The 14,137-nt window shown below is 41.0% G+C and overlaps 1 protein-coding gene and 1 pseudogene across 2 annotated transcripts in view; one reads left to right on the top strand and one right to left on the bottom strand.

Annotated features, from left to right (window-relative positions):
* Positions 1-3,184, top strand: part of LOC129862431 (RNA polymerase II elongation factor ELL2-like) — a 39,364-nt gene extending 36,180 nt beyond the window's left edge. For both annotated transcript variants that reach the window (XM_055934117.1, XM_055934116.1), the window contains one exon: positions 443-3,184. In XM_055934117.1, coding sequence (XP_055790092.1) covers positions 443-518 — 76 coding nt within the window. In that variant the 3' untranslated portion in view covers positions 519-3,184. The remainder of the gene's footprint in view (positions 1-442) is intronic.
* A 2,091-nt stretch (positions 3,185-5,275) lies between these two features.
* On the bottom strand, positions 5,276-13,288 carry LOC129861823 (peroxisomal membrane protein 11A-like; annotated as a pseudogene).
* Between the last annotated feature and the right edge of the window lie 849 nt (positions 13,289-14,137).

The raw sequence follows: 14,137 nt of genomic DNA, 5'->3' as shown, positions 1-14,137 counted from the left end.
TCTTCCTCTTATTTTATTTTACGGATAGCCAGGGGCATACTCCAAAACTCAGACATCATTTACAAACGAACCATGTTTAGTGAGTCTGCCAGATCAGAGGCAGTAGGGAGAACCAGGGATGTTCTCTTGATAAGTGTGGCAATTGGACCATTTTCCTGTCCTGCTAAGCATTAAAAATGTAATGAGTACTTTTGGGTGTCAGGGAAAATGTATAGAGTAAAAGGTACAGTACATTACTTTCTTTAGGAATGTATTGAAGTAAAAGTAGTCCAAAATATGAATAGTAAAGTACAGATACCCCCCAAAAAACTACTGAAGTAGTACTTTAAAGTATTTTTACTTAATTCCTTACACCTCTGAGGACAATCTTTTCCCACACGCTACACGCCCCTCTACTTTGTCAATGTCACTATAATGCCAGCTCTCTGCCTTGTCTTTGCAGAAGTTCCCTGGTTACCGGGAAGAGAAGAAGCGATGCGAGTATCTGCATCAGAAACTGTCTCACATCAAAGGTCTGATCCTGGACTATGACCGTACCCAGGCCCCTTCATAGTGACTGGCCTGCACCCTGCCACAGGGTGTTATTTTATCAATGGACCAAAAGACTGACCAGCCGAGCCTGGGTCTGGAGTGTTAAGGACTTTAATCACATATGAATCACACATTCACTTTATTCCTCCAAGTGTTGATGGAAGAGAGGAGAGAGGTTCTCTTATATGAAGTGGGCCAAGACCAGCGACTCGTGATCAAATGGATCATTTTTTAGGATGAGTGTTGTTGTAATGGCTGGCAATTTAAGCCAAATTCCTTTTTCTACCCATAATGTTAATGTACATGAACTCTCCTGCCCAATGCTTTTAACGTTTGGTCTATTGCCATGACTACACAGAAAGACATAGTTTGATGGTACAATCATAAGGACAGATGAAAATAAATGCTCTTCATACCCAGTCTTCTATCCATGCTATATTTAAGTACCCAGTACAATATGCGGTTTGTTGTTTCACTGAATGTATAAATGTAAAATAGTGATATAAGATCTTGATTTCTATAGAGAGGGTTGTAATCACTGGATTAAGATTAGGGGACGCTGGAAGATATGCAATGTTATGTGGAAATATCTCAGACCTCTATGAACAGGAAGTGAACTGTTTGAGTTGATAATTTCTCTATTTGTTAAAGTTGATGATACAGTACATGTCATTAATCAGACATGCCAGTCAAATCTCCTATACATTCGCCTCTGACCAACATTTCACATTCAGTCTGTAGTTCCTGTTTGCAGTAATTGAGCCATTCTGCTTCATCAAATATGAGTCATGGGATTGGAAACAACTGCCCCCTCTATGCTGAAGAAAATGTTTATGAATCTTGACATTTGTATGATATAGTAAAATGCCATCTTAGTCATACAGTATACTCCCATGTTTCTGTTTAAACCACTACATCATTACTGAAAGAACACTAATCTGAATAAGAACTGCAATCAAACTCCAAAATAATATTTTTGGATTGTTATGGCATTCTGTTACCTTCTTATCCTTCTGGATAAATTATTCTCATTGTTTGAGCCAGTATTCTCTGACCTTTAATGATAGTAATAAAGTTCATACAATATTAATGAATATTTTATTACCTTGATCAATAGTTCAATACATTTGTGAGACTGGGTGGAATGCCGGAGCATTTAACAGTACTTCCAAAAGCCATTTTTATATTACAAAGCTTGTGCCTGTGTGATGTATTCTATCAGCCCAGCAAGAAACAGGATTGCTCCCATGCAGTGATGAAATGCAATTCTTTGAAGCGTTTGGTGTCTTTGGATTTCAACCTGGTTTAGAGCCTCAGATATAAGATTGTCCATCCCATAGATCAGAGATTAATCATAGTTCAAAGAGGAGATTTCAGAAACCTATTTTCTGACTTGTGTGAACTTCTTCACTCTTGCTGTTGAAACTGCTCTGTAGGAAAATGCTGTGGTAACATTGTATTTCTTAATGTTGCTGTAGCAGTTTACTAGATTTCACCTCAGCAGGATGGGGCAGTTTATTTTCACTTTGAATCAGTGAATGTTCCATTACAACATTGGGCTACTGGATGTGTTTGTTTACAGTAGATGCATTTACACAAACTGGACCACATTAACTGAACCTCTCTGGATGTACCTGTCGTCATCACTTGGGATTTCATACAGTTCACTTTGATTATCTGCGGCTTGAAGATATATATTTTTTCAAATACAGTGACTACTCTTAAGCAGTAATGAAATCAATGTGAGTGTCTGTGTACACTATCTTGCTACTTAATTGCTGTCTTAAATGTAAAGGGAAGATAGTTCATTTTGCCTTAATACACCATTAACACATTTCCATATCTCTGATATTGACTTTCTGAAATGTAATGTAATCTCTCTTTCTTTAATCTGCTCAATTAAATTTAATGTTTCAGGATCATGTATTTTAGTTCACATTTTTGGGGGTTGAAGGAAATGCAGAATTTATGTTAATGTATAAGGCTTTCAATACTGTGTCTTGTATGTCTGAACGTCTTTTTACAATGTTGATGTATTCCTCTACCGTGTGAGTTGGTGCCTGATTCAATCAGACCTGCTTTAGCGAACATCCGCATAGCGTTTGTTTTGACGGTCTATGAGGTGGAGCTGTGTTACAGCTGTCAAATCCACAAGTGGCTCCCTGCATAATAGATAAAGCCAACATTGCAATTGACTACACAGAGTCGCATTAAAAGAAATCTCATGCCGCCTTGTTTACAATATGGAACAGTGGAATGTGTGATGTAATCTACACCTTGATTTTGATGATAGAAACCCTCATTATTTAGTTTAATGATTTTTCAAGTTGAGCGTCATTATTCCTATATAACCTACACTTTCTCCTTCTGAACATCTAACGCGAGTGGAGCGGTTGTGGCTTTGTGACAATGGTTGCAAGAGCAGCTGCTTAGCGATTTGAAGGTTCCTATGCAGTTCCACCTCTGAGGGCCACAACATCCGCTATGTGGGTGTCTGCTGTCACCGCTTAACGCTTGATCGGATTGAATCTAGGCCTTATTTCTTTTGTGTTTGTGATAGGTTCATTTCTGTTCCTTTCCCTCATGAATGCTCTGTGGATATCGGTTTGATAATCATGAATGGAGTATAAAAAATAAATTGTGACTATGTTAAGGGCCTTTTTTCATCCATTACAATTCTTCACCACTGTCACAAACCACATGGTTTCAGAGCTCCGTATAGAAACATGTCTGATAGGTCTCTCAGAAGTGCTTGACTGGGCTAGATTAATCCCTGACATGTACACATAGTGGAGGTTCTTCTGTCACAGTTTGGGTTCTTTTTTATTGTTGAATTCTAAATGTAATAAATGAAATGTATGCTACTGACTGTGGTATTCTGGAAAGCACATGACCAGATATGAGACTAGTACAGACCACTGTCTCTGTGTGCAGTATTGGACTGAGCCATATTCATCTGAATAAGTGCTAATTGTGATATACGCAGGAGTTAGCGAGGTGCCTTCTAATAGGAAAATGTGAGTCACATTGGCTTTAACATAAGGTTATCTTTCATAATTGATTTGATTGCATGACACGCAGGTGAAACAAAATATATGTACTCAAATTATTGGTCCCTAAATTTTATTTTTCATGTGTACAACTACAGCTTTGTGGCTAAAGGTCCTTGAAAACTGTTAAGACACCCACAATATGCTCTTGAAATGCAAAATGCCATGTAATGTGCATACTGCTTACAAATCAAACAACTCTAGAATATTTTTTTGTTTATTGTTTCGCTGTTGCTGGTGCGTTTACTTTGTTGATATTGGTAAATTAAATGTCTCAATAGAAATGTGAAATAAAATCTCTTGTCTAGTATAAATCACTACAGATTGTCGACATTTGAGAACAAATTTGTGTAACTTCTTTTTTTGCTTCCTTCTTTGCACAATTTCCTCAGTCTATTCAAGACAGACAAGAAGCCTCTACTTGGCGAAAGGTAAATGTAATATATATATATACAGTATATAGATATTTGCAATTGTATGTGGGGATGCTTTATCACCAACTTTTCCTCTAGAAAAATACTACAAAATGTATTAATGTCTCTGAAAAAATAAATAAAGCTCTTTTCATCAATAATTGTCTGTTTTATAAAAGCAAAGAAGGACAAATATTTTCTCCAAATGAAAGATTTCAACCCCAAATTAGTCATCTACTTTTTAGTGTTTCTCAATATTTTTCAGTCCCAGCGGCCACATTTATCAAACTGCTTGGTAATTAACCATGTCATTTAAAAAAAAAACTTTGTTCAACTCAGGACTTCAAATAAGTGAACCTTTACATCAGCATTGTGAATAATTGCATAAAAGTCCATCGGATCTCTTTATTTTCTTATTGAACAGTTTAAGAAAATCTAATTCAACCCATTTTGTTACATACATTGCATCATACATAGAAATCTACTGTATTAATAATGCTTTTCTATAATGGAATACATGATTTGCATAGACATTTTGAACTTAACTGTATTTTTCTCACAATGAACAGAACATATCTATAACTAATGATAAAGCCATAAAGGATACGATGCTAACTGGTGGGATTGGATTAGTGTGGCCATGCTGGCTGGATGATGCAACTCTTGATCCGTCAAATTTCTGTAAAATAAAGCATTATGGCACCCAACTACAGTGCTCTACGTTCAATCAAACACTAGTAAACAATCAAGTTTACTAAGATTACATTACATTACATTTTAGTCATTTAGCAGACGCTCTTATCCAGAGTGACTTACAGTAGAGTGCATACATTTTACATACTGAGACAAGGATATCCCTACTGGCCAAACCCTCCCTAACCTGGACGACGCTATGCCAATTGTGCGTCACCCCACAGACCTCCCGGTTGCGACAGAGCCTGGGCGCGAACCCAGAGACTCTGGTGGCGCAGCTAGCACTGCGATGCAGTGCCCTAGACCACTGCACCACCCGGGAGGGGTAGATCCCTGTCCAGTCTCTATCTTTGTGATTCCTAAACTACTGCAAAGTTCCCTTTATAATCTACTAATTTAAAGATGTCTAATGATACCGATGTGTCAACCAATGAGCTGTTGCTGGTCCCAACAGTAATCATTTAAAAAATGAAGTGATTTAAAAAATGAAAGCTACTCATAAAATACACATAAAAGTGTTTGCCCTTTAAGCTCCAAACAGTTTAACTATCTGAAGGGATTGCTATCATCACTGAACTTCTGCCAACATGTAGCTTCACCTGTAGTGATATTCAAAGTAAGGAACCCGTGCAAAATTCTGTCTCACCAGTGTTTGACTACAAACCTTAGTACCTGCATCTGCCCATCATACTGTGTATAGCTTCTCTTCATTTAATAACTCTAGCTCCATTCATTTACCGTTAACTCTAGGTTATGGTTTAATTTTCAAACTGGGGTGACATTATCCCTAACAGAGAGGAGATTAGCCCACAAAAGCCCACCACCTCTGGGTTTGACCAGTAAACACCCAGGTTGTCCAGTGAAAAGGAAATATCAAATGTTTTTCAGTGTGTCAAGGGCAACCGAGGGATGTCTTTTAAGACTCTCAATAAGCAGGAGCAGAAAAGCATCCGGTTGAGGAACAAGAAAAGCCTGATCGGGTCTGTCTTTGAGGTGCTGATCCATTTTCTGTTGAAACAGACTATTTTTGGTTCTCTGAACCATAATCTGGGTAATAACGTAAACATCTAACCCATCTACAATTTAGCCCAAACAACTACCTCTTTACCTACTGTATTTATTTATTAATTTATTTTGCTCCTTTGCACCCTATTATTTCTGTCTCTACTTTGCACTTTCTTCCACTGCAAACCAACCATTCCAGTGTTTTTTTAGTTTTTATTTGACTTGCTGTGTTGTACTCACTTCGCCTCCATGGCCTTTTATATTTTTATTTATTTATACATATATTTGTTTGCCTTCACCTCCCTTATCTCACCTCACTTGCTCACATTGTATATAGACTTATTATTTTTTTTTTCACTGTATTATTGACTATATGTTTGTTTTACTCCATGTGTAACTATGTGTTGTTGTATGTGTCGAACTGCTTTGCTTTATCTTGGCCAGGTCGCAATTGTAAATGAGAACGTGTTCTCAATTTGCCTACCTGGTTAAATAAAGGTTAAATAAAAAAATAAAAAAATAAAAATAAAAAACGTAAACATCTCTTGTTAGACTATTAACCAGGGACAAGAAGTAGATACGAGAGGCATTCAAGCTCCACCGCTCCTTGTTGATATCATAGACAATGCCAACATTTCTGGCCCAGAGCAAATTGTTGCAGATAAAGCAAAGGGCCGGTTGAGGTTGGCCACAGTAAGGCAGAAGCGCAGCACAGGGTCAGAGAGCTGCAAGGTCTGCCTGGCTTCGTCAATGGAATTCACAGTGTTCCCCAGTCTGAACACTGAAACAAAGAACAAAGACAGAATTCAGCACATGCTCATGAATGAAAACAGTTATCAATTAGGCTACATTTGACATATTGTTGAACCAAACATTAATGGTAGACTAGAGAACCTCTTTCCAATAATAATTAGCCTACTTCTTGTTTCAAAAACACTTGTTCATCCGGTTAGTTAGTAACAGTATGTCCCTGGAGAGTGCAGTATTTGTTGGTGGTGAAAGCTGTACAAACTCACATTTCCTTCCAGAACTCATGTTGGACACCAGACTCTGCAGTTTGACAACAAGCTCTTTAATTGCAGAATTGTTGCAAAGCAAATACTTTGACAAGGCACATGCATATTGAGGGCAAAAAGGGCGGTTTTCAGGAAACACTAGCAGTATTTCAATCTTCTCGATGTAGGAGTTTGGAGAAAAGTAACATTTTGAGTATAGTGCCTTATCCCATCCATGCATTAAGGTACGATTTCCAACCCATATCTTGCGCTGACTCAGCGGTGTCTTAATCCAACCATGATGGCGTTCCGACCCCAGTGCAGCTCAGTGTAAACAAGCGTAACGGTAGAATCTGAATCTTTTGGCAAATCCAAACAGTACCAATGATTTATATATACACTAGATCCGTCAATCTCAATTCTGGACCTCCAAGCCAGGTCCACTGTGTTTTTTCATTGTTCCCCTCTAATCAGGGACTGATTTAGATCTGGGATACCAAGAGGATACAATTAATTATCAGGCAAAACAGAAAACCAGCGGGTTCCAGACCTGGTAGGGTAAGAGTTGAATACCGCTGCACAAGATGGTGGTGCTGTGTTGAAGCCACCTTGCCTCCATCTTGGCTCTCCCCCACCATTGTGTTGAAGCCACCGAGTCTCCATCTTGGCTCTCCCCCACCATTGTAAAACATATTTTGGAAGCTATAGAAATGCATTTATTAATGTCTACAATTATTTTGACACATTTATTATATTACAGACACCTTAATGCATACTTTTAAATTATGATATGTGAGCTAAACATAAAAATAACAAATACAAATATATACAATCATTTCCCTTAAAGTATCATTTTTAGAGATGACTATGTTTAATGTCCCCACTACAACAACAAAAATACTTAAATACATGTCATTTTGTCCTTGAAACATTTAATTGAAATACAATAGAATTCCATTCATCCTATGGCAGACTCATAGTGGGGAGTGCCAATATGGCCGACCGGTGGCTTCAAAACCTCTCAACGGCCAATTACGTAGCAATACAAGGTTTACAGTGGCTTCCGAAAGTATTCACCCCCCTTGGCATTTTTCCTATTTTTTTGCCTTGCAACCTGGAATAAAATGTATTTTTAGGGGGTTTGTATCATTTAATTTACACAACATACCTACCACTTTGAAGATGCTAAATATTTTTTATTGTGAAACAAACAAGAAATAAGACACAAAAAAACAGAAAACTTGAGCATGCATAAATACCCCCCCCCCCCCCCCCCCCCCAAAGTCAATACTTTGTAGAGCCACCTTTTGTAGCAATTACAGCTGCAAGTCTCTTGGGGTATGTCTCTATAAGCTTGGCACATCAAGCCACTGGGATTTCTGCCCTTTCTTCAAGGCAAAACTGCTCCTGCTCCTTCAAGTTGGATGGGTTCTGCTGGTGTACAGCAACCTTTAAGTCATACCACAGATTCTCAATTGGATTGAGGTCTGCGCTTTGACTAGGCCATTCCAAGACATTTAAATGTTTCCCCTTAAACCATTCGAGTGTTGCTTTAGCAGTATGCTTAGGGTCATTGTTCTGCTGGAAGGTGAACCTCCGTCCTAGTCTCAAATCTCTGGAAGACTGAAACAGGTTCCCCTCAAGAATTTCGCTGTATTTAGTGCCATCCATCATTTCTTAAATTCTGACCAGTTTCCCAGTCCCTGCTGATGAAAAACATCCCCACAGCATGATACTGCCACCACCATGCTTCACTGTAGGGATGGTGCCAGGTTTCCTCCAGATGTGACGATGGAATTCTCGGGGTGATGAGAGGTGTTGGGTTTGCGCCAGAAATAGCATTTTCCTTGATGGTCAAAATGCTAAATTTTAGTCTCATCTGACCAGAGTACCTTCTTCCATATGTTTGGGGAGTCTCCCACATGCCTTTTGGCGAACACCAAACGTTTTCTTATATTTGTCTTTAAGCAGTGGCTTTTTTCTGGCCACTCTTCCGTAAAGCCCAGCTCTGTGGAGTGTACGGCTTAAAGTGGTCCTATGGACAGATACTCCAATATCCGCTGTGGAGCTTTGCAGCTCCTTCAGGGTTATCTTTGGTCTCTTTGTTGCCTCTCTGATTAATGCCCTCCTGGCCTGATCTGTGATTTTTGGTGGGCGGCCCTCTCTTGGCAGGTTTGTTGTGGTGCCATATTCTTTCCATTTTTTATAATGGATTTAATGGTGTTCCGTGGGATGTTCAAAAGTTTCCGATATTTTTTTATAGCCCAACCCTGATCTGTACTTATCAACAACTTTGTCCCTGACCTGTTCGGAGAGCTCTGTGCTAATTGCTTGCTGGTTCCCCTTGCTTGGTGGTGTTGCAGACTCTGGGGCCTTTCAGAACAGGTGTATATACACTGCTCAAAAAAATAAAGGGAACACTTAAACAACACAATGTAACTCCAAGTCAATCACACTTCTGTGAAATCAAACTGTCCACTTAGGAAGCAACACTGATTGACAATACATTTCACATGCTGTTGTGCAAATGGAATAGACAAAAGGTGGAAATTATAGGCAATTAGCAAGACACCCCCAAAAACAGGAGTGATTCTGCAGGTGGTGACCACAGACCACTTCTCAGTTCCTATGCTTCCTGGCTGATGTTTTGGTCACTTTTGAATGCTGGCGGTGCTCTCACTCTAGTGGTAGCATGAGACGGAGTCTACAACCCACACAAGTGGCTCAGGTAGTGCAGTTCATCCAGGATGGCACATCAATGCGAACTGTGGCAAAAAGGTTTGCTATGTCTGTCAGCGTAGTGTCCAGAGCATGCAGGCGCTACCAGGAGACAGGCCAGTACATCAGGAGACGTGGAGGAGGCCGTAGGAGGGCAACAACCCAGCAGCAGGACCGGTACCTCCGCCTTAGTGCAAGGAGGTGCACTGCCAGAGCCCTGCAAAATGACCTCCAGCAGGCCACAAATGTGCATGTGTCAGCATATGGTCTCACAAGGGGTCTGAGGATCTCATCTCGGTACCTAATGGCAGTCAGGCTACCTCTGGCGAGCACATGGAGGGCTGTGCGGCCCCACAAAGAAATGCCACCCCACACCATGACTGACCCATCGCCAAACCGGTCATGCTGGAGGATGTTGCAGGCAGCAGAACGTTCTCCACGGCGTCTCCAGACTCTGTCACGTCTGTCACATGTGCTCATGTGCTCAGTGTGAACCTGCTTTCATCTGTGAAGAGCACAGGGCGCCAGTGGCGAATTTGCCAATCTTGGTGTTCTCTGGCAAATGCCAAACGTCCTGCACGGTGTTGAGCTGTAAGCACAACCCCCACCTGTGGACGTCGGGCCCTCATACCCCCCTCATGGAGTCTGTTTCTGACCGTTTGAGCAGACACATGCACATTTGTGGCCTGCTGGAGGTCATTTTGCAGGGCTCTGGCAGTGCACCTCCTTGCACTAAGGCGGAGGTACCGGTCCTGCTGCTGGGTTGTTGCCCTCCTACGGCCTCCTCCACGTCTCCTGATGTACTGGCCTGTCTCCTGGTAGCGCCTGCATGCTCTGGACACTACGCTGACAGACACAGCAAACCTTTTTGCCACAGTTCGCATTGATGTGCCATCCTGGATGAACTGCACTACCTGAGCCACTTGTGTGGGTTGTAGACTCCGTCTCATGCTACCACTAGAGTGAGAGCACCGCCAGCATTCAAAAGTGACCAAAATATCAGCCAGGAAGCATAGGAACTGAGAAGTGGTCTGTGGTCACCACCTGCAGAATCACTCCTGTTTTGGGGGGTGTCTTGCTAATTGCCTATAATTTCCACCTTTTGACTATTCCATTTGCACAACAGCATGTGAAATGTATTGTCAATCAGTGTTGCTTCCTAAGTGGACAGTTTGATTTCACAGAAGTGTGATTGACTTGGAGTTACATTGTGTTATTTAAGTGTTCCCTTAAATTTTTTGAGCAGTGTATATTGAGATCATGTTACAGATCATGTGACACTTAGATTGCACACAGGTGCACACAGGTGGACATAATTAACTTCATAGCAAAGGGGGTGAATACATATGCACGCACCACTTTTCCGTTTTGAATTCTTTATTTATTTTTTAAACAAGTTATTTTTTCCATTTCACTTCACCAATTTAAACTGCTTTGTGTATGTCCATTACATTAAATACAAATACAAATCAATTTAAATTACAGGTTGTAATGCAACAAAATAGGAAAAACGCCAAGGGGGATGAATACTTTCACAAGGCACTACATATTCATAATTGAACAGTACCTATCCCGTAACAGATAAAGGAGAATCACAATAGCCCATTACTGTATTTCTGTATTACCCATTACACTGTAAAGTCCATGGAGGATAAAAGCCCCTCCTCCCAGCTGCCCACTGCACTGAGGCTAGGAAACACTGTCACCACCGATAAATCCACGATAATTGAGAATTTCAATAAGCATTTTTCTACAGCTGGCCATGCTTTCCACCTGGCTACCCCTACCCCGGTCAACAACCCTGCACCACCCTCAGCAACTTGCCCAAGCCTCCCCCATTTCTCCTTCACCCAAATCCAGATAGCCAATGTTCTGAAAGAGCTGCAAAATCTGGACCCCTACAAATCAGCCAGGCTAGACAATCTGGACCCTCTCTTTCTAAAATTATCCGCCGCAATTGTTGCAACTCCTATTACTAGGCTGTTCAACCTCTCTTTCGTATTGTCTGAGATCCGCAAAGGTAGGAAAGCTGCCGCGGTCATCCCCCTCTTAAAAGTGGGAGACACTCTAGACCCAAACTGTTACAGACCTATCTCTATCCTACCCTGCCTTTCTAAGGTCTTCGAAAGCCAAGTTAACAAACAGATCACCGAACATTTCGAATCCCACCATACCTTCTCCGCTATGCAATCTGGTTTCCGAGCTGGTCATGGGTGCACCTCAACCACGCTCAAGGTTCAAAACGATGTCATAACCGCCATTGATAAGAGACAATACTGTGCAGCTGTATTCAGTGACCTGGCCATGGCTTTAGACTCTGTAAATCACCACATTCTTATTGGCAGACTCAACAGCCTTGGTTTCTCAAATGACTGCCTCGCCTGGCTCACCGACTACTTCTCAGACAGAGATCAGTGTATAAAATCAAAGGGCATGTTGTCTGGACCTCTGGCAGTCTCTATGGGGGTGCCACAGGGTTCAATTCTCGGGCCGACTCTTTTCTCTGTATACATCAGTGGTGTCGCTCTTGCTGCTGGTGATTCTCTGATCCACCTCTACGCAGACGACACCATTCTGTATACTTCTGACCCATCTTTGGACACTGTGTTATCAAACCTCCAGACAAGCTTCAATGCCATACAACACTCCTTCCGTGGCCTTATACTGCTCTTAAATGCAAGTTAAACTAAATGCATGCTCTTCAACCGATCGCTGCCCGCACCTGCCCGCCCATCCAGCATCACTACTCTGGACGGTTCTGACTTAGAATATGGGGACAACTACAAATACCTAGGTGTCTGCATAGATTGTAAACTCTCCTTCCTGACTCACATTAAGCATCTCCAATCCAAAATTAAATCTAGAATCGGCTTCCCATTTCACAACAAAGCATCCTTCACTCATGTTTCCAAACATACCCTCGTAAAACAGACTATCCTACCGATCCTTGACTTCGGCGATGTCATTTACAAAATAGCCTCCAACACTCTACTCAGCAAATTGGATGCAGTCTATCACAGTGCCATCCGTTTTGTCACTAAAGCCCCATATACCCAACACTGCAACCTGTATTATCTCGATGGCTGGCCCTTGCTTCATATTCGTTGCCAAACCCACTGGCTCCAGGTCATCTGTAAGTCTTTGCTAGGTAAAGCCCCGCCTTATCTCAGCTCACTGGTCACCATAGCAGCACCCACCCGTAGCACGCGCTCCAGCAGGTATATTTCACTGGTCACCACCAAAGCCAATTCCTCCTTTGGACACCTTTCCTTCCAGTTCTCTGCTGCCAATGACTGGAACAAATTGCAAAAATCACTGAAGCTGGAGACATATCTCCCTGACTAATTTTATGCATCAGCTGTCAGAGCAGCTCACAGATCACCGCACCTGTACATAGCCTATCTGTAAATAGCCCATCCAACTATCTCATCCCCATACTGTTATTTCTTTTTTTGCTCATTTGCACCCCAGTATCTCTACTTGCACATTCATCTTCTGCACATCTATCACTCCAGTGTTTAATTGCTAAATTGTAATTATTTCACCACTATGGCCTATTTATTGCCTTACCTCCCTTATCTTACCTCATTTCCACACACTGTATATAGACTTCTCTATTGTGTTATTGACTGTATGTTTGTTTATTCCATGTGTAACTCTGTGTTGTTGTTTGTGTCGCATTGCTTTGCTTTATCTTGGCCAGGTCGCAGTTGTAAATGAGAACTTGTTCTCAACTGGCCTATTTGGTTAAATAAAGGTGAAATAAATGTAGAAAAATTACAAATCTGTAGCTAGTAACTACTAATAACCTAATTTAGCTATCTGGCTACCCAAGACCAATGACATACCTGAAAATATGATCCCTTCCCTGACTTTGATCCATTGCGATACACGGCTGGTCATTTCATGCTGCAAATAAAATGGAACAAAATATAGCTGCAACTTGTAGACAAGCTAAGCAGCCTCTGCTAACTAGGCAACTGCTCTGACAGCTTTGGTTTCAGTACAAAGGGTTTTGCAGATGGACAGGTGAGTTTGGCAAGTGGCCCTTTCGAATACTACCGGTTTCAACCAATAGTGTCAACAAGAATCCTTTCCTTTCTTTGCAGTAATCACCAATCTTACACATATGTAACCAACAGTGGTGTAAAGTACTTAAGTAAAAATACTTTAAAGTACTACTTAAGTCGTTTTTTGGGGTATCTGTACTTTGCTTTACTATTTATATTTACTTTTACTTCACTACATTCCTAGAGAAAATAATTGTCACGATCGTCGAGGTCAGGAGACCAAGGCGCAGCGTGATGTGAATACGTTCTTGTTTAATAAACGAATGAACCACTAAACAAACTAACAAAAACAACCGTGAAGCTATAAATAACAGCGTGCTGACATGCAACAACACATAGACAACTACCCACAAAACCTAAATGGAAAATGGCAACCTAAATAGGATCCACAATCAGAGACAACGATAAACAGCTGCCTCTGATTGGGAACCAATTCAGGCCACCATAAACCTACATTCCCTAGACATTCAAAATCCCCATAGATAAACAAAAACCCCTAGACAAGACCAACACCTATACCCACCCTCGTCACACCCTGACCTGACCAAAATAATACAGAAAATATAGAAAACTAAGGTCAGGGCGTGACAATAATGTAATTTTTACGCCATACAGTTTCCCTGACGCCCAAAAGTACTCGTTACATTTGACAGGAAAATAGT

This window comes from Salvelinus fontinalis, chromosome 9 (genome assembly GCF_029448725.1).
Source record: "Salvelinus fontinalis isolate EN_2023a chromosome 9, ASM2944872v1, whole genome shotgun sequence".
Taxonomy (NCBI): Eukaryota; Metazoa; Chordata; class Actinopteri; order Salmoniformes; family Salmonidae; genus Salvelinus; species Salvelinus fontinalis.
This window is presented reverse-complemented; position numbering and strand designations above follow the sequence as displayed.